At 45.3% G+C, this 24,880-nt stretch overlaps 1 protein-coding gene across 1 annotated transcript in view; it reads right to left on the bottom strand.

The window, feature by feature from the left end:
* Positions 1-5,919, bottom strand: part of Smchd1 (structural maintenance of chromosomes flexible hinge domain containing 1) — a 112,906-nt gene extending 106,987 nt beyond the window's left edge. Inside the window, exon 1 of the mRNA XM_060368153.1 lies at positions 5,427-5,919. Within this exon, the coding sequence (XP_060224136.1) occupies positions 5,427-5,612 (186 nt within the window). The 5' untranslated portion in view covers positions 5,613-5,919. The remainder of the gene's footprint in view (positions 1-5,426) is intronic.
* Positions 5,920-24,880: the final 18,961 nt, after the last annotated feature.

Below are 24,880 nucleotides of genomic sequence, written 5' to 3'. Positions count from 1 at the left end.
AACCACTAGTGATTGGGTGAGACATTTTCAAAGGATTAAGTTTTTACATTTATTCATTTATTCATTCATTTATGGGGACATGTCTGGCAACAGCATATATATAGGGGTCAGAGAACAACCTAAGAGAGTCATCTTTTCCTTCCACCATTTGGGCCCTGGGTATGAACTCAGGTCCTTAGGCTTAGTGGCAAGGACCTTTATCCACTGAGTCATCTCAAAAGCCCTTGATTTTAACAGCAAGAGAAACCAGCCAAAGACATCCTCCACCACTCCATTACATAAGGAACCAATTTATTTGAAACAAAGCATTACTATAACACTCATTTCATACAAATTAGATATGTAAAATGTTAGAAAGAAAATGTATTTTATAGCACTAAGGTATGAATGCATGTGCTACAAGATGTCTAGAGAAGCCTGACATCTGTCTAAAAACATAATTACGTTCTTAACTCAAATTACCAATCAAAAAGAGGAACTGAAATGAGGCACAGAAAGGCTTCCTTTACCATATGTGCCAAAGCACCCATACCCTGCAGACTAACTAAATAAAATTTTTAAAAAAGAAAAAAAAAAAAAAAAAACCACAAATGACAACAACTCTAAAAGAGACAGGAACAGGAAGACTGCTTAAAATGGAGACCATCCTGGGCTGAAGAGTGACTCCAGGCAGGACTGAAGCAAGACACTGTCTCAAAAATTAAAAAATGGGTGTGTTAGAATAGATAAAAATTGGGTGCTGGAGAAATGGCTCAGAGGATAAGAGCACTGATTGCTCTTCCCAAAGGTCCTGAGTTCAATTCCCAGCAACCACATGGTGGCTCACAACCATCTAAACATGAAATCTGGTTCCCTCTTCTGGGGTGCAGGTGTACATGCTAACACACATTGCATAAGTAATAAATAAATAAATCTTTAAAAAAAGGTAAAAAAAAAAAAAGAATAGATAAAAATTAAAATAAAAAATTGGGTGTGTTAGCAGATAGCTGTAACAGAATCTAGGAATCAGAGGCAAGTGGGCTGCCAGAAGTTCCAGGCTAGGTCTGCCAGGGTTGTATTAAGACCCTGTCTAAAACAAAACAAAACAACAAAAATAGGCAGCCACTAAATCAGAATTTAATCGATGAATCCAGCTGAAACTACCCAAAAAAGGCTGAACCTACTAAATTACATATAATGAAGCCTTTCAGCTAAACCACAGTTTCCAAGACACACATGGAAATAGGTAGGTCACATAATACTGTGAGACGGGGACATTTCTGTAATACTGCACATCAGGGAGTGGTATCCCATGTAACCCCAGCACAGGACGCAGAGAAAGCCGTCCTCAGCTACACAAGGACCCATGAAACTCTCAGAGACAAACCCAGGGCGAGTGAAGCTACTCACTGCCAAGTCCAACAACCTGAGTTCAATCCCCAGGATCCTCAGCCAGCCTAGCAATTCTAGGTCAACTGAAACCTCTGTAATCCTGTATGTAATTTAGGTGATTGATTCAGTCCTTCACTTGGGGAACAGAAACCATGGGCTCTGTAGATGGCTCAGAGCTTAAGAGCACCTGTCACCCTTGCAGAGGACCTGTATTTGACTCTAAGCATCCATTATCAGTTCCAAGGGCTCCACTGCCCTTCCCTGACCTCCGCAAGTACCAGGTACTCATGTGGTGCACAGACACACTGCAGGCAAAACACTCAGACACAGAAAAATAAATTTTTTAAAAGGTAGGTTAGTTAAAAAAAAAAAAAAATAGACTTCAAAACTCTATGCCTAGCTTTTCTTTTTCTTACTAGTTCCCCTCTCTCATTTCTATTCAAGTTTCCTTCACCGTTTCTAGAATAAACAAACAAAATAAAGGAAATTTATTAAAAGAAATACTTTCTTTGGTGTTAAGCTGAAAATGCAAAGGTGTAGGGGATGCAGGATTAATACCAATGCACACGAGATAAATAAATCTTAAGAGAAACACGTTTCTTATAGCAAAAAAGGAAGGAGAAACATACATGCAAAGTACAGGGGTTTGGGACTTGAACACTAACTTACCTTTTATTATCCAATTTAAATGAGTTACCTTGCCTAGAGTGAATGTCTAGGTCTGTATAAAAAGACCAGTAGTACTTGCTATTTGTCTAACATATCTAAAGAGTTACACATTTATTTCACAGAGGAAAGGGAGAAATAGCGTATATCCAAAGGGAAGGGAAATTATGAAAAGCAATTTAAAACTACTTATCATCAGAAGCACGGTGCCTAACACTTATGATACCAGACAAAAATAAGAAGATCCTGAGTACATTGCTAGACTCTAAATAAAACAAGTAATTGTAAAAAAAAAAAAAAATATATATATATATATATATACCAACTCCAACCAGTAGTGACTTCTGGCCTTTATGGCTAAAATCAGGTGTTAAAAAAATGTTGGGGGTGAGGGCTGGAGAGATGGCTCAGCAGTTAAGAGCACTACTGGCTGCTCTTCCAGGTCCTGAGTTCAATTCCCAACAAACACAAGGTGGCTCACAACCATTTACATCTCACATCCCTCTTCTGGCATGCGAGTGTACATAAAGATAAGAGCACTCGTCTACAGAAAATAAGTAATTCATTAAATAAAATTAATGCTGGGTGCATTAACATGCATGCCTTTAATACTAGCACTCAGGAGGCAGGGACAGGTGGATCTTTATGAGTTTGAGGCCAACCTGGTCTACAGAGTGAGTTCCTGAACAGCCAGGGCTACAAAGATAAACCCAATCACAAAAAAATAAAGAAACAAACAAACAAAAAAACAGCAACAGGGCTGGAGAGACAGCTCAGTGCTTAGAGCACTGGTTGCTCTTCCAGAGGACCTGGGTTCAACTCTCAGCAACCACGTTAGCTCCCAACTCTAACTCCAGTTCTAGGAGTCTTACACCCTCACACAGGCAATGCGAAGATAAATGAATCTTTAAAAAAAACAACAGCAGGGTGCAAGTGACCCACATCTATGATCCCAGCCCAGCACTTGGGCAAAGAAAAAAGCAACAACAAGAAAACTTGGCAAAATATGGAGACCCAACTATAACCTTAACGCTCTGAAGTATGAGGCAAAAGCAGGAGGACTGCCACAAGTCTGGGGTCACCCTGGGTTACAAGGAGAGGGAGAGACCTTTTGTTTAAAGATTTAAACACAAACAAAAACACATGGGTGGAGGGATAGCCTAGTGGTAAGAGCGCTGCAGAGTCTGACAATCTGAGCAGGAAAGAACCAACTTGCTCAAGTTGTTCTCTGCCCTCCATATGTGCACTGGCAAAGCCAAGCGTGTGCATGTATGTGCACACACATATAAAAATGTAAAAAGGAAAAAAAACTTAAAAGATGTTCTTGAAACAACAAAAAAGTTATTAATCCAGCAGGGCATGGTGGTGCACGCCTGTAATCCCAGCATTCTGGGAGGCAGAGGCAGTCAGATCTGAGTTCAAGGCTTGCCTGGTCTACAACGGGAAACACAAAGAAAGTGTGTCTTGAAAAACCAACAAAACAAAACAAAAAGTTATGAATTTTAAAATGTTTATGGTAGCAGTACTAAAAAAAATCACAATTCTGTTAATGTAAGCAGTGGTACTAAAGAAATCACACCCAATTCTGTGAAGCCTGTAATTAAGATAGACATTTTTGGGGCTGAGCGGTTAGGAGCACTTGTTCTTGCAGAGGACCTGGGTTTGATTCCCAGCACCCATATGCCAGCTCACAAGACATCCTCCTCTAGTCTCTGAAGGCACCAGGCAAGAAGCAGCGCACAGCGCAGCTAAGTGGCCCATGCCTTCAATCATAACACTCAGGGAGGGAGAGGCAGATGGAGAAACCATGTCTGGAAAGACAAACAAACAAAACCAGAGCACAGACATGCATGCAGGCAAACATCCATATATATAAAATAATAATTAAATAAAAACTTTTCTTGTAAAAACTAATCCTGGTGATAGTAACTGAAACTATATAAACAAAATTAAAACATGCATTACAGTGCTATGAAAGAGGAAGGTCACAGGGGTAATACTGAGGCTCCAGGGTTTTTAAACCGTTGGCACTGAGATACTTACAGAGCTCAGGGACAGCCTTGGCTATTGGCTACAGTTGAGTCTGAGACTCAGACTCAACAAGACACTCTGATACTCTACCTGCACATACACAAGCACAGAATGAATGAACTTCAGTTTACCTAGTTTTGTCCTGATTTATGTGTCCATTCCAATTTGTGTGAACAGTTAGCACATGTCAAGACAGTGGAAACAGAACTACAAACTAAGAACGTTCACACCTTGGCACAATAACACTCAATATAAATTGTTTCAACAAATGTACAAAGTTTATGTCCTGGGCCTCTGGTTCTGACCACAGGAAAACACAGATATTTACATTACATACACCACAACCCGGGCAAGGTCGAAGCACTAGAAAGGCTGAGAACCACTGTCCTAGGCCGTTCCTAAGCTTAAGTTTTCAGGAGGCAAAACACCACTTCAAACGTCTTTCTTTTAAAACTGTTTCTGTGCTTAATTCGAGCATTACCATATTCCTTCTTTTAAAAGCTCAGAGCACAGAACTGTGCCAGTTGGGCCTCTTTCTACCAACACTGGACAGCAAAGGCAGAAGGATGATGGAAAGTTTGAGGCCAACCTGGTCAACATAGGGACCTCTAGGCTAGCCAGAGCTACACGGCAAGACCTTGTCTCAAAACAAAATCACACAACTTCCCTCCCCTAAGCACCACAATCCACAAGGCACGTCAAAATATAAAGCAGGTTTTGCTACATGGTCATTAATTTTTCAAGCTGGTATACTCATTCTTTGTAATTCCCACGGACACTTGGAGTAGTGCAGGAACTCCCAAGAAGCTTGGCTCTCAGAAAACCCGAAGGACAGCTCCAAATACTAACCCAACTCAATGTTACTGTGCAGAAGAACCCTGCAGGGACGGGCCACGCAAACTCTCTAACGCAACCTGGAGAACGAGTACATCACCTCCTTGAATCTGGGGTACGCGAACTCCCGGAATCTCACCACCTCCAAAAGGCGTGACCCCCATAACGCTGACTACACCGCGGACACAACTCCGCAGTCTACTTTTGCAGTTACGGAGACGGACGCAGGTGCTTCCCCTCCAGCACGAACTAAATACTCGACGATTAAGCAGCCCCTAACTCCGATAAGCGCCACTAACTTCGAGGTCCCAAACTCGAGGCTCGGCGAGGCCCACGGAGGGGCGGGACCCCATCCCCCTCGGCCGGCGGGGACGTCCAGCCGAGGACCATCCGGGGCGGGGGCCCCCGGGAGAGAGGCCAAGGCCGCGGGGACCCAAAGCCGTCTGACAAGTTTATGGCGGCCGGGCCGCGGGCCGCCCGCCCCCGGCAGCTCGCGAGCATCCCTCCCGGGCACCGAAGCCTACCTGGCACACAGAAGCGCGGAACCTCGCGTAGGTCGTGCGCTCCGAGACCTGCAGCGAGCGCTCCCCGAGCTCACACTCCTTCCCGCGCCGGTCGAACAAGTACACCGTCCTAGAGCCGTCGACGGCGCCATCCCTGTGGGACGCCGCCGAGAGGCGGCCGGGCTCGCTCGCGCCCGCCGCTGCCATGTTGGGGGCACAGAGAGGCCGCTCGGCGGGCCTCGGGCGCGCTGCGCGGCCACGCCGACCCCCCTCGCGTGCCCTCGGCTGCAGCCGCCGCGGCTCCGGGCCTCCTCCCCGGTGGCGGCCGGGAGGCAAGCCGGGAACCGATTCAAACGCGCTCCTGCCGGGGTTGCCGCACGTCACTTCCGAGCCCCCGCGGGGAGCGCACGGAGACCCGCCGCGCGCGGGGCCCCCGCCGCCCACGAGCGCCCACGAGGGCCGAGCTTCGCGAACGCAGAGCAGGCCGCCGCCGCCACCGTCGCCGCCGCCGCCGCCGACGCGCAGAGGAAGAGAGCGGCGGGCGAGGACCCGGCCAGTCCAGCAGGCCGCGGGGCGGGGCGGGGCTTCGCGCGCTGCAGGCCACGCCCACCCCGGGCCTCGCGGGGGCCGCGAGCTCGGGCGAGCGGCGGGAAGACCGCTCCCAGCGCCTCGGGGGCCCTGGCGGGAAGGCGGCTCGCCGTCGCGTCGCCCCGGGGCCTCGGCCGCCCCGGGCTCCGGCGTCCTGGCGCCTCTCTCCACCCCACCCCCGCGCCATGCGGGCTCCGGGGAGGAAGTGGGGCGTGTGGACGCGGCGGCCGGAGGCGCGGGTCGCGGGGGTCCCCGCGCGGCCGACGCTGGGGCTCGGAACACTGGGCGCCGCTGGGCGCGCCCCCTCCCCCCCTCCGCGGTCACGGGTGGGCTCCAGAGTGGGACAAGGAGCGGGGCCTCGGGGTAGAGCCGGGGCTCTGACGTCACCGCGGCCGCGCTGCGCTCCCCCGGCTTTGCCAGGCTCGCGGCGCGGGTCCCACTGCTCCCTCTGTGTTGACCGAGGAGCGCCTGGCTTAACTGGGGTTAAGTTAGATGCTCCTAGGCGTGCAGTGTGTAGGACGCACTCCCTGGAAACTTACACCTCCGTGTTGGGGGGTGCGCTTCATAACTATACAGTCAGCACGTCGCCCCCCAAAGCCAAAGTGGCCTGGCCGGAGGCTTGACTTGGTCCCTGGTTCTTAAAGCCGGGCTGTTTTGTACTTGAGAACAACGTGTAAAATCAGTGAAACTCACGGTAATGATCTGGGGGAGTCCTTTTAGGTCTCAAGAAGTTTTGGGTTGGATTTACGTGTGCTTTTTACTGGGTTTGCTTCCGAAGTCTTTATGATTAAATGGCAAGGCTAAGATTCGTAAACTCGGTTCACCTTAGAAACAGACCTGGTTGTTGGCGCCAAGTTGGCTCGACATACTCCTACAGGTGGAATGTGAAACAGAACAAAAGCGTGAAGGCATGCGTTGGGCAGCATAAATACGACGACTGGAAGAAGAGAGAAGGGTGGGTAAGACTGTGGCCAAAAGCTGTTCGTGTTCCTGAAAGGGCGCATGGGAGATGGGCTTCACAAGATTACCCCGCAGCTATCAAGGGATGTCTGTAAAGTCTCCTAGATTGTTTTTTGTCAGTCTTCCAGTGCTGCCCAGGCTGACCTCGAACTTTGATCTTCCTGCCTTAACCCAACCCTATCCCTAATCCTGAGTGCTGAGGTGAGTCACAACGCCTAGCTGACATTTCACATTTTATCTTTGAAACTCATAACCATTTCCTTCCATCCCTTTATGTACCGTGTTTGACTTAAAACGACTCAAGAAAAACAAATCGTTTTTATTAACTAAATCTTAGTTAATACCCAAGATGAATGGCACTTGTAGTTCAACAAACTCGGACTTAACAGCCAGAGGATCAACAGGGCAATTTCTTTGTAATACCAAATTATAAATCTCATAAATACAAACAGAAGCACGGTTTGTGTGTGTGTGCCCTTGAAGGTCAGAGGACTCAGATTCTTTGGAGTTGGAAGGTGATTGTGAGCCTTCAGGTTCAGGAAATCACGCGCTTTTTTTTTATTACAATTTATTCACGTTGTATCCCAGCTGTAGACCCCTCCCCATCCTCTCCCAATCCTTCCCTCCCCGCTCTTGTCCTTCCTTGCCCCTCCCCCAGTCTACTGGTAGGGGAAGTCCTCCCCTTTCATCTGATCCTAGCCTATCAGGCCTGGAAATCAAGCAGGTCCTGATGTGGATCTTTTGTTTCATTGTTTAGAGAATTCTTTATTGGGTTCTGTAATCATCCCTCATAGATAAGATCTTACAAATGTACAGTGTAATTCCTTTACTAATAGAAAAAATAAGCTTAATGTTTCTAGACCAATACGGCTATTAATTACTGTGATGCCCACTCAGCATGGTAAACTAGCATACTTTTTTCTAAATATGACAACATAGCTAGTATCTCCAGAGATTTAAATAATATCTATATAGATATTTGCATTAAAAAGAAAACAAGAAGCCAGGTGGCGGAGGTGGTCCACAGCCTTAATCCCAGCACTTGGGAAGCAGAAGCAAGTGGAATCTCTATGAGATCAGGCCAGCCTGGTCTACAAAGTTAGTTCCATTCCAGGACAGACAAGGCTACACAGAGGAACCCTGTCTCAAAAAAAAAAAAAACAACCAAAAACAAACAAAAAAAAAAGTAGTATTAATCAAAAGGAGCAACAGCTTTCCCAGGTCCAGCTGTCTTTTGAACAAATTTGTAGTGACATCCAGAACACCCCATTAAAGGGGGGGAGGGTAAAAAAAAATCCCAGAAAACAGTCCAGTTCTGTTACTATTGTGCTTGCTACCTGACACCTTCTCTGTTTTTGTTTTTTAAATTAGCTTCTCAATTGTCATCTGAAAAGAGAGGAGAAACATCATTAAAAGCGCCTCTGAGATGCTGGGCCTAGTGGCCCAGGCCTTTAATGCCAGCGCTTAAGCAGAAGAAACAGGCAGATCTCTGTGAGTCCTACGTCCCTTTATAGTGAGACCCTGTCTCAGAAAGAAAACAGCTCTGAGGGGCTGGGCGACAGCTCAGCAGTTAAGAGTGCTTGCAGCTCTTCCAGAGGACCTGGGTGTGACTTCCAGCAGCCACATCTGGTGGCCAACAACAGACTGATTCCGTTTCTAAGGGATCCCGCACCCAGTTCTGGCCTCTGTAGGCAGAGGCAGGCACCCAGCGCACGTAGTGCATGAAGGCAAACAATTTTTTAAAAAGTAACAACAGCGAAAACCAAGCTCCAAGAAAAGTACCGTCACGACTACAAATCATAAAGCAGGTCCAAGACAGTCTACATCCATGGAGGTAAGATAAGGTATTGTCCTCCGCCTACTTTGCCAGCAAAGGACAGCACGACACAACTGTCAAGCATTCTCAGAGATCTGCCTAGCCTCTGCCTCTCCGGGCGCTCAGATTACAAAGCGAGTCCAGGACAACCAAGGGTACACAGAAAAATCCTGTCTCAAAAAAAAAAAAAAAAGAAAGAGAGAGAGAGAGATGGGAAGAATAATTATCCTTTAAGAAAGAAAAGTACCCTTTGATGAGATTTCCTTTCATTATCGGCATAGTCCTAAATATTCACTCTTCATGAACATCAGCTACAAGCTATTAAAAAAGAAAAAGAAAAAATTCTCTAAAACAAAACTCTACAACCACTGAATCTGTACAAAATTGACCCAGTGGAGGCAGCAAGGCTCGACTTCACTAGCACTTCACATATTTGTTTGTTTTTTTCTTTTCTTAAAAATAATGTATTTAATTTTTATTTTATGTGCATTAGCATGAGGGTGTCAGATCCCTTGGAATTGGCATTACAGACAGTTGTGAGCTGCCATGTGGATGCTGGGAATTAAACCTGGATCCTTTGGAAGAGCAAACAGTGCTCTTAACCACTGGGCCATCCCTCCAGCCCCAGTTTTTTCCTTTTTAACATGGGTTTTGTATGAAAATGTCAGCTCCGGGGCTGGAGAGATGTCTGAGTGGTTAGACGCACTCACTGCTCTTGCACAGGACCCAGGTTCTGGTCTCATCATCTCTGTACTGGCTCACAACCCCTGTGAGTAGTCTTGGGGAGTCCAGTGCCCTCTGTTAGCCTGTATTGTGCAGCCCCAGCCACAACTGTGCTTGAATACAAATGTTTTGTATTCGTGTTTTGTATTTTCTATTTGTGTTTGAATACAAACATCCAAGCAAAACACACACACACACACACACACACACAAAATAAAAATACTAATAAATCTTAGGCCAAACGTGGTGGCACATGCCTTTAATGCCAGCACTGGGGAGGCAGAGGCAGACAGATCTCTGCTCTCCAGGCCAGCCTGGTCAATAGAGTGAGTTCCATCCAGGGCAGCCAGGCATACATGGGGAAATCCTGTCTCAAGAAAGCAATGAGTAATAATAATAATAATAAATCTTTTAAAGAACTGTCAACTCTAATGCTAGGTGAGTCAGTTCACGCCTGTAATCTCAGCACTAGGGAGGCAGAGGCAGAAGGATCACAACCGATGATGGTACCTTCCATTGCTTGGATAGCAGTGTCTCGGGTCTAGACTCTCTCAGCACTTCCCTGTGCCAGTCACCTCTGTTCTCGGATTCTTCACAAAGCTTAGTCAAAGAACCGTAATGGATCTGCTATTTATGAGAAGTTAAAGTGAATTTGAAATTCCCGTTTCCTGATTAGTTCTGGTCACTTGTCATCAGTTATAGTACTTATTGACTATATTTTATTTAAATTTTGACCTGGCCTATTGAGTAAGTTCCCGGACAGCCAGGGCTACATAGAGACACCTTGTCTCCAGAAAACAAACAAAAACCTCCAGGTAGAAGCCGGAGGTGCTGGTATACACACGCAGTGCCAGAACCTGGAAGGCAGCCACATCAACGAAGTGAGCTCTAGGCTAACCAGGGCCAAATTGTGCACGCCTCAAGCCCGGCGAGCTGGGCTCAGGGATGTACCAGTATCCTGGGCTGCTTGGAAGCCTAGCAGAGGACTGTGGCTCGAGCCCAAGAGTTTAACCTAAACAAGACTCATCTCAGAAAATTTTTAATGTAAGTGGTCTCTAATAGTTCACAAAAAAGAAAGGGGGGGGTGCTAGAGAGTTGGCTCAGTGGCCAGTGCTGCTTGTTAAGCAAGGCTGGAAACCTGAATTCCATCTTTGGAACCCATGCAAAGAAGGAAAGAGAACCAACTCCAAAAAGTTCTGGCTTCCACACATGCATTCTGGTACACCCCCCTGGCAATAATGATAAATTTAAAAGGTTTTAATGAGCAATAGCAGCAACACACGAACTATTTGCAGGACCTGGTGGTACAAGCCAAAAATCTCATCACTTGGAGGCAAAGACAGGAAGGTTGCCACAAATTAAAGACCAACCTATGTTGCATATGTTTTAGTTAATGATATGTAAACATGTTTTTGTTGCCAGGTGTGGGATATGGGACTGATTCAGCTTGTCCACAACAGCAGGCTATTTGCCTTGTGTGTGCCCTGCAAGGGGCTCTTTGCTAGCTTCAGACAGTTGAAATCTGAGGACTCTGGAGAGGGAATAAATGCCAGAACCAAAAGAGTGTTGGGGAGCTCTGAAGAAGAAGGCTGCTGGTGCTTCTCCCTTGCTCCTGGTTGTTGTTGATGCAGTTGCACGAGAAGAAGTTGGAGATATTCTGAAGCAAAGATTGGACTTGCCCCGAGGAACCCAACAACCCTAGCCAGCAGGAAATAGCCTAAGAGAACTCCACCCCTTGTCCCCACTAACCTTCTTTCTGTCCTGACTGGTGCTGGGGTGTTGGAAGGGTTTTGGGCGAAGTAGGGAGAAAGAAATATAAGCAACATAAATAAAATAGTTAAAAAAAAAAAAAAACCAACAAACAAAAGTCCCTACAAACCTAGCGTACATATTGAGTTCCAGGACAGCCAGGGGATCCATAAAAAGACCATCTCAAAAGAAAACTCATAATGCTGGCTTGTCTGCTTGTTTTGTGTACATGAACCCATGTATGTGTGGTTACTGTGTTTTACCTGATCACAGTAAACGGCCTGGCATTTCAGTCCTATAGTTTAACTACTCAGAAGAGGGAGAAAGGAGGCTCTCACATTCAAGGACTGCCTGGGCAGCTTCAACGTTTTAAAAAGAAGACTTGAGGCTCGTGCACATAAAGCTGTTTAATTTTATGTACATGGACATTTGGCATGCATGGATTTCTGTGTACTGTGGACATACAGTGCCTGTGGAGGCAAGAAGATGGCATCAAGTCCCTCGGGGCTAGAGTTATACAGGGGTTGTTAGCTGCCTTCTGGATGCTATGAATCAAACCCACATCCTTTGAAATAGCAATTGTGGGTACTACCTTTTAAACTCTATTTTATTTGGGGTTCTTACACTTTTACCTCCCTTCCAACCCCCGACCCTACGTAGGAGACAAGGTTAGAAGGTACAGAGGACGTAGACCTCTTTGGACTTAGCTCCTTGGAGGCAATTCCAGTCTTCACAGCCAGGATGTCCAGCAGTCCAGGTAACCAGCAAATGCAGCAGCAGCCCTCTTCCTTTTCACAGAGTCTCCTTGAAGCCCTCTCCTTTCTCTGGGCTCTGGTATACTCTTCCAGAGTCCTCAGAATTCCGCTAACTCTAGACAGCAAAGACTATGCCCTGCACAAGGCAATTATCAGCTGTGGACAAACTAAGGCAGTCCTATATCCCACACTTGGGATTAAAACAAAACATATTTACATCACATAATTAAGTTTAAAAAAAAAAAAAACTTCCACTACAAGCAACCATTGTCCTTAACCAGTGAGCCATCTCTTTAGCTCCCCAAATCAGAATTCTTATTCACAACTATAGCTGTAGGCATCTAAATTTATCAGTTTATATGCAATACTCTGATAGGAAAGGTTTCATCTCTATCAGCAAAGGCACTCAGAGGAGGAAAGTTGACAAATTAGCCAAGTAAGACTTAAGTGGCAAAAGTTCCTTCTAGAAAACTATCTCTGGCTGTGTGTAGTGTCACATTTCTTTAATCCCAGCACTCTGGAGGCAGAGGCAGGTGGATCTCTCAGTTCGAGGCCAGCTGGTCTACAGAGTGAGTTCCAGGACAGCCAGGGCTACACAAAGAAACCCCGTCTCATCTTGAAAACAAAAAACAGAACAAAACAAAATAAAAAGGTGATCTTTTAAGACCTGCTGGTGCACATAGACTGTTACAGTCTATATACTACTGGCCTGCATCTTTTTTTCACTATGACTCATTTCTTAATTTTTAGTATTTATGTTAGTGATTCAGTAGAAGCTTAAAAAAAAAGCTAATAACGGTCTTAGGATCTGTTGATTACTTTATTGTAAATAGTAGTTTATGTGAGTATGTGTATGTATGTATGTAATTGTGTGTGTATGTGTGTGTATGTGTGTGCGTGCATGTGTGTGTGTGTGTGTGTGTGTGTGTGTGGTGTATGTATGTGTGGTGTTTGTTTTGAGACATGTTCTTCCTAATATAATCAAGGCTGGCTTCCATAGCTCAGTACTTCAGATTCAACTTCCTGGGAGCTGAACTTTCAGACTTGTACCACCACACCTGATTTTGTGGTTGCATATGTGAGTGTATTTAAATGTAGTGCCTTAACACCAGAAAGTTGCTCATGAGCTGGTAAATAAAACCAGATCCATGTACATGCATGCAAGCAACCCTAACTCAGTGGATTAAAAAACAAGCAAACAAAAACAAGACATGAAAGTAGGAAGGGGATATGTTAGGAAGAAGAAAGATTTTAGAGTGGGAATGGGAAGGGAGTAAGAGAGATGAATGAGGATGAATATGAACAAAATACATTATGTAAATGTATAAATCATCAAAGATTAAATTAGGTTTTAATTTTTCTAAAACTATAATGTAGTGGATTAAAACAGGAACCACCTGTGGCTCATGATTCTGTAGTTCAGGCTGAGCATGGCTGTGCCATTCTGGGGTCACAGGAGATTGTTACTTAGTGTAGTCACCAGCAGCTTAAAGAAGGTGGGTGCTGCATGATTTGCCTCCATGGCTGGCAGTCGGCTAGCTGAGGCTCTTGGCTTAATTACTCGAGATCTCTAATTAGATACTTTTGCCAGGATTCTTACCTGATCATCACATGTTCCAAAAACAAAAACATCAGTGTGCAAAGTCATGCTTGCCTCATTTGCTAATGTCCTAGTATGGAAGACAGTCGCATAGCTGTTCCCCCCTGTGATCCCCTCCCACAGTGTAAGCAGATTCACAAAAGTCCCTAGTGATTTTGAGAATAATGCTGTGTCTGCTGTTTTTAAGAGCTGGCATATAAATCGATAGAAACACTTTACTTGTGTATGGACAAGGAGACCTCTGGTTCAGTTCCTAGCATCACCAAATAAGGAAAAGAAAGAGAGGAAGAAAGAGGAAGGATCATGTCAGAAAGCAGGAAAACAAAATTCAATTGGTTGGTGACAGTAAACACCTTTTACATCCGAGGTTTCCTGCTGGTAAACAGTAGTACGGGTCTCCCTAAATTAAAGATGTTTCTTTTGTCTAGCTGGTATAGAGGTTCCAAGGCCAGGGGCCACACCTGGTGATAAGTAAGTCTTCCATTGGCAGAGCAGGGCATCCTAGGCAGCCCAGGCCATCTCTTTTGTGGTAGGGGATTGGGAGTATGCATCTGTCTCCTGCTTACTCACCTGACAAACTCACCCCCCTACCTTAATGACTTTATCACCTCCCTATGGCCCAGTCTCTAAATGCCTTAATTAGATTAAGTTCCCACCCTCTTAATTACTCAAAATAGTGATTAAACTCCAACAGGAATTTCCCAGAAGACATTCAAACAGAGCTGGCTAATCCTTCAAATTAAAAAAGGGCAAGAAGGGAGTCTTTTTCAATGTCCTTATCTTCTCAAACATTATTTTTATTTTATTCTGGAAAGTAAAGGGCAACCTCAATGGCATAAATTCAGGCTTTGCCAGCTAAAATGCTTTGTGACTCTAAGTCTCTGACCTCCCAAACTGGTAAAGAACATTGTAGGGTCCCTTCTCATTCCAGCTTCAATGCAGTCCACTTTTCAGGTGGGGAAGCTGTATGTCTAAGTAGAGACATTGACAAGTACATGAACTCTGGAATCTGTCAGTTGTCTGGTGATTTTGTACTGTTTGGGGAAAGAGAATAAGACGTTTCTTTTGATCCCATCTGTCTACAGCTATATAACTATTTGAGGGAGGAGGACTTTTTTATTTTTTTAACCTATCTACCGGTAACCATTTTAAATCTGGATAATAATCTCCTCTTCCACCTCCCTGGGATTAAATCAAGACTTCATGCTTGCTAAGTATACAGTCAGTCATTGAACTACACACTCAGCTCCTTCTTTCATCTTTGTTCACTGTATCACTGCGCATAAATCCTTGCTCTTTTTCTGTCTCCAAAATCCAAGGGAAATGTTTTTGGAAATATGTCCTCAACAAGAAGCATCTTTCTAGCTCTCCAGGTTTAGTTAAGAATTGCTCAGTAACAAACTGCCTCAGAGCCTAGTTCTCTTCCTGAAAGCAGGTGGGTGCCACAAAACTTTCAACCCACAATTTGTCCTGCCTACAGTATGTGCAGGGAAAAAGATGGAGCAGAAAGTGAGGAAATGGCCAGTCAAAGACTGGTCCAGCTTGAGACCCATGCCACGAGAGAGCCCACCCCTGACATAGTTAATGACATTTTGCTATACTGGCAGACAGGAGCCTAGCATAACTGTCATCTGAGAGGCTTCACTCAGCAACTGATGGAGACAGATACAGAGACCCACAGCCAAACAGTAAGTGGAACTCGGGGAATCCTGTAGGAGATGAGAAGAAAGGATTGTAGGAGCCGGAGGGGTCAAGGACACCACAAGAAAACCTACAGAATCCATTAACCTGGGCCCATAGAGACTGAATTGCTAAGCAGGAAGCATGCATGGTACTGACCTATGTCCTCTGTACGAACATTGTGAAGCCCGGTCTTCATGGTCTTCATGTGGGTTTCCCTACAGTGGGAGCAGGGGCGGTTTGTTGCCTGCCTTTGGATCCCTTTGCCCCTACTGGGTTGCCTCAGATAGCCTCAGTAGGAAAAGATGCACCAAGTCTTACTGCAACCGGACATGCCAAAGTTGGTTGATACCTACGGGAGGCCTCCCCTTTTCTGAAGAGAAAGGGAGGAGGAGTGGATGGGGGAGGAAGTGGTGACAGGGACTGGGAGGAGAAGAGGGAGGGGAAACTGTGGTCAGGATGTAAAGTAACGAAATTACTTTGGGTGCAGGGTGTCCTAAGATCATCTGACATTATAGGTGTAAGGACTATGCACCTGTAGCAAAAATGTGTAAGTCTCTGGGAACTACCAAAGTAATGATCTCACCAAGTTCTGAGACAAGAAAGCATAGCTACCACTGTTTTGATGTTGGTTTTTTTTAATTACATTTCATTGCTGGGCATATTGGTGCACACTGTTTAATCCTTGCACTCAGGAGGCAGACACAGGTGAATCTCTGAGTTCAAGGCCAGTATGGTCTACAGAGTGAGTTCCAGGACAGCCAGGGGTACACAAAGAGAAACTCTGTCTCAAAAACAATATATACAATATATACAATATATATATTGTAATACAATATATATACAATATACAATATAATACAATATTGTAATACAATATATAATATATATTATATATATATATATATATACACACACACACAGACATATATGAAAGAAAGAAAAAGTAAGATACAAAAACAATGCATTTTCTTTAAGTATCACGTGCCTGGGCTATTAGTTGCTGCCTCAAGTAGGGTGGGGCAGACTACATTACTAAGCTTTTAAAATTGACTGGTGCCACTTGTATTGGAAACACTTAGCCATGACTGAAGAGCTGCTGTGTGTGCCCCGAGCTCATTATTCCTTCCCACAGCCCTCTCGATATTTTCACAGTGTTCTACGTTCTGAGTAGATTAAGATTCAACAGCGCCGTCTTAGATGCCGGGTTCCCTAATGGGAAGGGAAGCCCTTTGACCCACGCACTGTTTCACAACATTCTCTCCCTGTGGTGGTACACGCCTATAATTTCAGCACTCTCAAGGCTGAGGCAGGTGGTTCTAAAATCTAAAGCCAGGTTGGACGGCACAGCATGCCACTACTGTAAGAAAATGTTTTTCCTTCCTTCCTTCTCTTTGTTTTTTATGATACATGTAGTTGAGCATAGGAAATTATACATGCTAACTGGGCACTCTAATGGCAGACCACACTCAGCCTTTTGTCAAACATTTTTATTTTTGAGACTGTTTCAGATAGTTTGGCCTTAGACACCTATGTCTGTTTTTTGTTTGTTTGTTTTTGTTTTTTTCTTTTTTTGGTTTTTCAAGACAGGGTTTCTCTGTATAGACTTGGCTGTCCTTGACTTGCTTTGTAGACCAGGCTGGCGTCAAACTCACAGAGATCCGCCTGCCTCAGCCTCCTTGAGTGCTAGGATTATAGGCGTGTACCACCAGGCCCAGCTACTAACTGTTTTTTTAGCCTTATTTTTATATGAGGCTGGAGATATAGATGTTTGGAGCCACCATATGGGTACGGGGAATTGAACTCACTTCTAACCACTGAGCCATCTCTCTAGCTTCCCAGAGGCTGGTCTTCAACTCCTGTTCCTCCTGTTTCGACTTTCCTGTGCTGCCATGCCCTCTTGTCCTGTTGCTGTTGTTTGTTGTTGTTTTGTTTACTGAAACTGGGTCTTACTATGTTGCCCACTACATACATGGCCTACAACCCACTACGTACACAAGGCTTCCCTTGAACTCGGAGATCTGCTTACCTCGACTTCCCAACTGCTTCTAAAGAGGTTCTCTAAACTCAGACTCGCCTGGAACTTTTAAACCTCCTGCCTCAGCCTCCCGAGTAGCTGGGCTGATGGGCCTGTGCCCACAAGTCCACCATCATCCCTCTCCCCGTTTTCATCCAACTGAATGAAATGGGAAAACACGTTTCTTCTGATTCTCCTTGTGTAATGTAAAGAGAAATAAAATTGGAAACCTCTTAACCAAATCTCACAAAAAAGCTGACCATCTGGATTAGAATGATGTATTCTTTTGTCCTGTAACTTTCTCACCTCCCCAAACCCCGAGTTGAGGGTGGTTCTCCGCAGTAAGAGGCAGTAGGAGAGGCGCAAGCATATGGTGATATAAGTGTTATAGTATCTGGCCTTTGGATGTGGGTGCTGGGAATTTGAACCCAGGTTCTTGTGCTGTCACACGCTTACCCTCTCCAGACCTAATTATACCTTATGGACATTTGGACAACATTTTTTTTTCTTGGAGCTTAGCAAGGCTCAAGGGGAGGGCTTGCTAGTGCCACTTTGTGTGAAAGTTAGGGGACAATGCTTCCTCTACTCTACTGTGCAGGTGCTTGGGACGTATTCGAGCCTTGACAAATGCCTTAACGCACTGAGCAATCTTGATGGGCCAGTTTTTGTCTTGTCTTTTTTAAATAGATGGGAGGTTTTCAGTTTTAACAGACCTTGTTTTGGTCAATCCAAAATTGGAGGTGGGCTAGGAAGATGGCTCAGTCAGCAAAGCACCTGCCCTACAAGCACAGAGGTTAAGTCTCAGTGCCAGGATCCATGCAAAAGCCAGCCTGCATGGCTTCTATCAGTCACTCAGTGATGGGGGACTGGAGAGAGGTAGAACCCTGGAGCTTATTGGTTGGCCAGGCTAGGCAAATAGATGAGCTCCAGATTCACTAAGAGACCCTTTCTCAAAGACAGAGATCAAGGAAGGAAAAGGTCTGACATCGACTCAGGTCTCCACATGTACACATACGTGCTCACGCACTCACATAATCACATACATTCACCACACACACACACAGAGAAGGGCTGTATTATTATATACACCGAAATTCCCACATCTCACCTATCAAAGACCGGAATCGTAGTGGATTGGACCACCTTTCTTGCTATTTTAAATAAAGCAACTACAGGTAATGAAAACAAGAATGATAGGGAACAGAGTGGGTGTGTCCACTCTGTGGCCCGTGGACCACACATAATCCAGGACACTTACAAACACTGCTCTGCACATTTGGAGACAACATCATATTGCAAGGTCAAGAGGCTGAATGTCCTTAATGGGTACGGAATCTTGAAACTTATTGCCGGGCAATTATTGAAACTTGCAGGTAAGGAATGTGGCTAAGCCTTCTCTACATGGTGAGTTCTAGGCAAGCCAGGTGCTGTCTCAAGAAAAGAAATATGGCTAAGGAGGAATGAAACTGATTGTCAGAAAGAAAAAAAAAAAGCTGTGGCTTGTGAGCCTAGGGAAGCACACAGAAGGAGCATGCTACAGTGTGGCTTTTTTTCTTTTTTTTTTTTAGTAGTAGAAAGAACATTTATTAAGGAAGAATAATCTTGGAGATGAGAGATGAGAGGAGTTCCAAGAGTGCTGCTACCCTATGTTGTGGTATTTAATTTGCACTAGATTAAAGAGCCAGTGTGGTGCTAGAGACAAGGAAGTAAACACCTATGACTCCAGGGGCTAGACTCAAACCCAGTTTAGCTGTGTAAGCACAAGATGAAAGATAAGACAAAAAAATTATGACAATTTAGAAGTGCTAATTTCGTCATTAAATTTACTCAGCACTTGTTTCCAAACATGAATCTATAATGGGTTCAGCACTGGGACTTTAAAACCTGCCCTACCCAAGAGCATGTGGCATAGAAAAAGCCCATTTGCAGGCTCACTGTGGAATGTGAATTCCATAGCATCCCTCAACAGGCTTTCCTCTCCTCTCCTTGGCCCTTCCCAGCTCCTTCTCTCTTTTTACCAGCTGCCTCCCCACATCTTTAGTTTAACCAGTCAGCTCAATTTAACGATTCTCCCCACAAATAAGACTGTTTTCTGCTGCTGCCTCTTCTCATTCCATTCCAACCCCACCCTTGGGGACACAGATTTGGAAACCACCCCTCCCTGCTAAGAGTTTTGCTTGACAAAACTGACACCAACAAAGAGCTACATAAGAAAAACCGTATCAAAATGAACTGCATGTGGGGGCGCACATCTGTAACCCCAGCTCAGAGACCGAGGCAGCAGAATTGAGAGTTCAAGGTGACCCTGGAATACACAGTGAATCTCAGGCCAGCCTGAGCCACGGGTCTCAAAAATCAAGCCTCTAAGTGAAAAACACCGAGGACAGGGAGACGGCTCATGAGGTACAAACACTCTGCAAATGTGAGAACCAGCTTCGAGTCTCCAGAACCCACACAACCAAGAGCACCTGCAATCCCACTGCTGCGGTGGGGCAGACAGGTCAGCTGGTACGCGGTGCAGAAAAACAACAGAGACCCCTACTCAAACAGGATGGAAGGAGAGCACAGCGGTTAGGCTTCCTTGACCCCCACCTGTGCTCTGTGGCACACACTTGCATTTGCACACATGGATGCACGCACGTCCTCTGCACACACTGTGAATGCTGACGTAGCTTATGCTTTTGGTGATAATGACATGTAGGTTCCTCAGCTGTAACAAATGCACCATTCCGGTAGAGGATATCAACAAACAGACTGTACGTGTGTGGGGGCAGAGGCTGCGGGAGGATGGAAGATGTATCTAAATTCCTTTCAGTTTTTCTGTAAACCAGAAACTTCCTCAAGAAAATGAAAACTGATTGATTGATTGATTGAGGCAGGTTCTCCTGTAACCCAGGCTAGACTCCTCAATATGTAGCTGAGGATGGCCTTCAACTCCTGATCCCCCTGCCTGCATCTCCAGGGTGTCAGGATTACAGGTGTGAGCTAGTATGTCCATTTTTGTTTGTAAAAGTGTGTATGGGTAAGTGTTCAGGTGTGGGAGTCTTCATGTAATGCCACCAGTATTAATGCTTGCCTGAGTTAGATTTGCCTAGCTTCTGTGTCACAAGAAGAGGGTGTAAAGCAACATGAAACAACCCTCATTTTCTTTAAAATTAAACTAAGATTAATTCTTCTCAGAACCGGATTTTTTTTCTTTTTGAAATTCAAACAGTTTTAGGTTTAATAAAATATTGCTAGCTGAAGCCAGTCTGTCATGGTATGAGAGCTGTCAGAGTGGGCAAAGGTGCAGAGCCTGATTTAAACCCTTTTTAAGGACTAGTAAAACATTTGACATGAGTCAGAGCATCTGGACCATCTGAGTTTCAAAATACGTCAGAGTAATCTGTGGCTTACATTCCTTATCTGATATCAGGGCACCCTTACACATACCTACATTCTTTCCCAAAACAGCAGAAAGAAAGCAGTCTCCCTCTTCTGACCGAGTCGTTTCTCATCTAGGTTTCGGTTTCCTGAAGGGAAGTCATCTGCTCTGTGAAAACCGGCTGGTTCTCACCCCACGCCTCTTGCGGGACTGCGGGACGGTTAGCTCGGTGTTACTGAATGCATCAGCATCCCCGGAAGCCAAGCATACAATCCCTGCGGACGTCATTTAGTTATGCACGGCCGTGGAAATCTGAGAGACCAGCACGGGTTTCTTCCCTGCGTGCCTCAACGCCTGTACGTTTTAGTCAAGTAACGCCACCAAGTGGAATTTTGCCAAGCCCAGGCCGGTCCCTCCTTTCAGCCATCTTCTGGCTTGAAATGACTGCAGGCTGCTCTTCTCACAGCAACTTTGTTGTCCCTGGGGAGTTAGTTCCTAACACTTCTGAAAGGTGATCTCGGGGTTTTCTAGAGGAAACCGTCCGTTTGCAAGGATAGAGTTAGAAAAATCACCCTGTAAGTGCTGCGCACCGAGAACCAACCATCTCCAGCCTTCGTCACACAAAAAGACCCTCTGTGGAAGGTAACCCGCCCCAGGACAAAACAGCAGAGCTAACTCTTGAGTTTTCACGGTCCGCCCCACCTTGGTTTTAGAATAGCTGTTTCCTGTTTCTACGGCTGCTGGGTGTGTCTCTCCTCCTGTTCGAGACCTCAACCTTAAAAAAAAAAAAAAAAAAGGAGTCTCAAAAAAGAATAAAGAAGTTAAAGTCAAGTTAAAGTTCACACATTTTCACACACCCACTGTTTACTTACAGGGTTCCATCTTAGATCCACAGGGTCTCAGCCCTTTCCATTTTGGAGAATGTTTTGTCTTCTTGCGGAACTAAATTGTCCCAACCATGTTGCTTTTCCAGAATAAAAGAAGTTGACATTAAATAGTATATTGTTTCAGCTTTGCAAGTCTAAAACCTAAATACTGCTTCCGGCTAAAAGCCACATTCCTCAAGGCTCACTGTTTTCAAAACCAACCCGACATGGAGGAGACAATAGAGGGCATTTAGTGGTTTAATTGTGTTGTTCTCTCCCCTTTGTCTCCCAGACCTCTAAACTTTTTCCCGGGAGAGAACTGTGATGCGTTTGAAAACAGCCAGAGGGGATGCAAGGAAAAATTTGTCCCAGATATTTAACAGCTCTGAGCATCCTCAGGCTCCACACGAACCAGAGCTCCCACTTCCCTGTGGCCTGGATGCCCTCTTGCAGCTACAACCCCACTCGGCTTTTCTGTAGTGATTTTTCATCAGCAAAATCACTTCCCCAATCGGCACCTTGAACTCTAACCAGGACTGGGGAAACTGTAATCATGATAAATGATGTTTTCCTCTGGACACAGAAACATGATTCCAACCAAATATGATAAAAGCTGTACTGCATTTGTACAAAAATGACTAGTTTGTTAATGGATCAACCCACAAAAAGACCTTATTTATTATAAGGCCCCTTTGACTTGATCTTGTTAAGACACCCCTTGATAGGTTATTCAAAAGTTCAATGACCGGTATGGTGTGGTATACGGGCTTTCTTATAGCTACTGAGGTTTGTTTTTAATTAAGAAAAGATTTGTTGTTTTATGTGCATGCTGTTTTGCCTGCATGTATGTGTGTGTAAGAGGGTGCCAGATCCCCTGGAACTGGACTTGACAGTTGTAAACACCATGTGGGTGCTGGGAAATGAACCCAGGTCCTCTGGGAAGGCAGTTAGTACTCTTAACCACTGAGCCATCACTCCAGCCCCCAATTTTATTTGTGTATTTGTGTGTGTGTGTGTGTGTGTGTGTGTGTGTGTGTGTGTGTATGCATACATGTATGTAGGTACCAATAGAGGCCAGAAGGGAGATTTGGATGCACAGGAGCTGAAGTTACAGGTGGTAGTGTGGCATCCTGATATGTAATCTCGTAACTGCTGAGCCATCTTTCACACCCACCTTTAATTAACTTACTTAGGATTTCTCCAGAGAGAGATTCTTTGTGCCGTCCTGGATGTTCAGGACCTGGCTCTGAAAAGGCTGGCTCAAACCCACAGAGATCTGCCTGCGTCTGCTTCCTGAGTGCTGGGGTTAAAGATGCACAGCACCACCACCCAGCCTTCCTTTTTTTTTTTTTTGAAGTGAGGTTTTACTGTGTTGCTGTAGTTGTTCGTGAACTTCTGAATTTAAGCTCAAGTAATCCTGTGCTTCTCAAGTTTGGACTACAGATGGTGTCTCTTTGAAGTTTTATTATTTATTAGATGTTTTCATCAATTCTTAATGATTTCCCCATAAAATTGGAGTCCCCTGACTCTTCCCTTCTCTTTCTCTTACTTGAGTGAATCCCCACAGTTCCTTTTCGTTTACTTTCCTTTTCTTCTTCTCTCTTCTCCTCTGTCTTTTCTTTTTTTCCTTTTTGAGGTGGTCTCATTTAGCCCAGACAGGCCTCAGATTCACCATGTAGCCCAGCATGTCACCATTGAATCCACGATCCTTATACATTTACTTGCCCAGCGCTGAGACAGACGACAGGTGGATACCACCAGGGCCAGTACCTTAGTTACTCATCTACTGCTGTGATAAGGCACCATGGCCAACACAACTTATTGATGAGAATGTTTAATTTGGGGCTTCAGGTTTCAGAGGGTGGGTCCATGACCATGATGGAGGGGAACATGGCAGCAGGCAGGCAAGAACAGCACTGGAGCAGCAGCCTTGAGACACAACTGGGAATCATGTGAGCTTTCGAAATTCCAAAGCCCACGTCAAGTAATACTCCTCCTAAGCCTCTCCAAACAGTTCCACCAACTGGGGGGGGTGGCACCAAAAATTCAAATATATGAACCTTCTCATTCAAACCTCCACATCCAGTTTATGGGCTCGGGAATCAAACAGGGTTTCAAGCATGCTAGGCAAGCCCTCAGCTGCACCCCTGGCACCCAGTTCCCTTTCTTCGCAATGGGATGGGAATTTACTTCCGGACAGGCCACCTGTAGCTTTCAACCTGTGGCTCGCCTTCCAGTACCCTACTGGCTGAGAACATCTCGACTTGTTTTATCTACACCCCGCTCCCCACCCTGCACTCATAGATCACCACCTTCCCTCCCGGTGTGGACTGGTATGCCAGGGCTGATTAGCCATTTCCTCTTCTCTACAGTCAACTCCATGTCTAGCCTAACTCAGTTCAACATCTTCCCCTTCTTTCCTGAAAATGGAAGGTTCAGGAGACCAAGCGTTTCACTTTTCCACAGCTCTTCCATGGCGGAAAGAATGAAGGTGCCGGGGAGGGCAGATCTGGAATTCTTTTCCTGTCTTCTAAGCTTGACCTTTGTCCAGAATGCCGTGTGGCAGAAGCTAAGTCACCTCATGATGACCAGGAAACAGGAGGACACTAGGTATAGCTTACACAGCCACTCCCACCCTAGTGACACACATCCACCAGCTAGGCTTCACCTAAGCCTCCATCACCTTCCCAAACAGCGCCAGAGGCTGAGGACCAGACATTCAATACATAACCTATAAGGGGACATTTCACATTCAAGGCACAAAATGCTTAATTAGCCAGGTCTGCTATTAGATGCCTGTGATCCCAGCAGTCTGGAGGCTGAGGCAGGATGACTGTGAGTTCAGAGCCTGGAACTAATTTATCATCTAATTTCTGGAGGGTAGACACTTTTCTGCTTGTGATGCTGAAAGGTAAGAAAGGACTAGTTTTCCCATTAGTCCATCCCTCTGATAGCACACTGCTCAGTTTACGTCTTCTCTTATTTGTGTGCATGTCATGTTCATGTACCTGAGCGCACGAATGTGGAGGCCAGAAGGTTTCTGTTCGATCTGAACTCACAGATTAGCTATGTGGGCTAGCCAACCAGTTTTATGCTCCAACCCCCAGCTCTGAGGTTACAGACACACCCTCAAGCCTGGCTTTTTACAAGGATGCCAGGGATATGAACAAGGGATATGAACTCAGGTCTTCATGCTTACACAACAAGCATTTTACTGATTCAGCCATCTCCTTAATCTCCTGTGGTTTGTGCCTTGTTGATTCATTTTGATGTTTGAGACAGGGTTCAGTCTGGCCTGGAATTCATGGTTATCTTCCTGCCTTTGGAGGGCTGGAATTACAAATATGCATAACTGGC

Source organism: Meriones unguiculatus, chromosome 15, assembly GCF_030254825.1.
Source record: "Meriones unguiculatus strain TT.TT164.6M chromosome 15, Bangor_MerUng_6.1, whole genome shotgun sequence".
Lineage (NCBI taxonomy): Eukaryota > Metazoa > Chordata > Mammalia > Rodentia > Muridae > Meriones > Meriones unguiculatus.
This window is presented reverse-complemented; position numbering and strand designations above follow the sequence as displayed.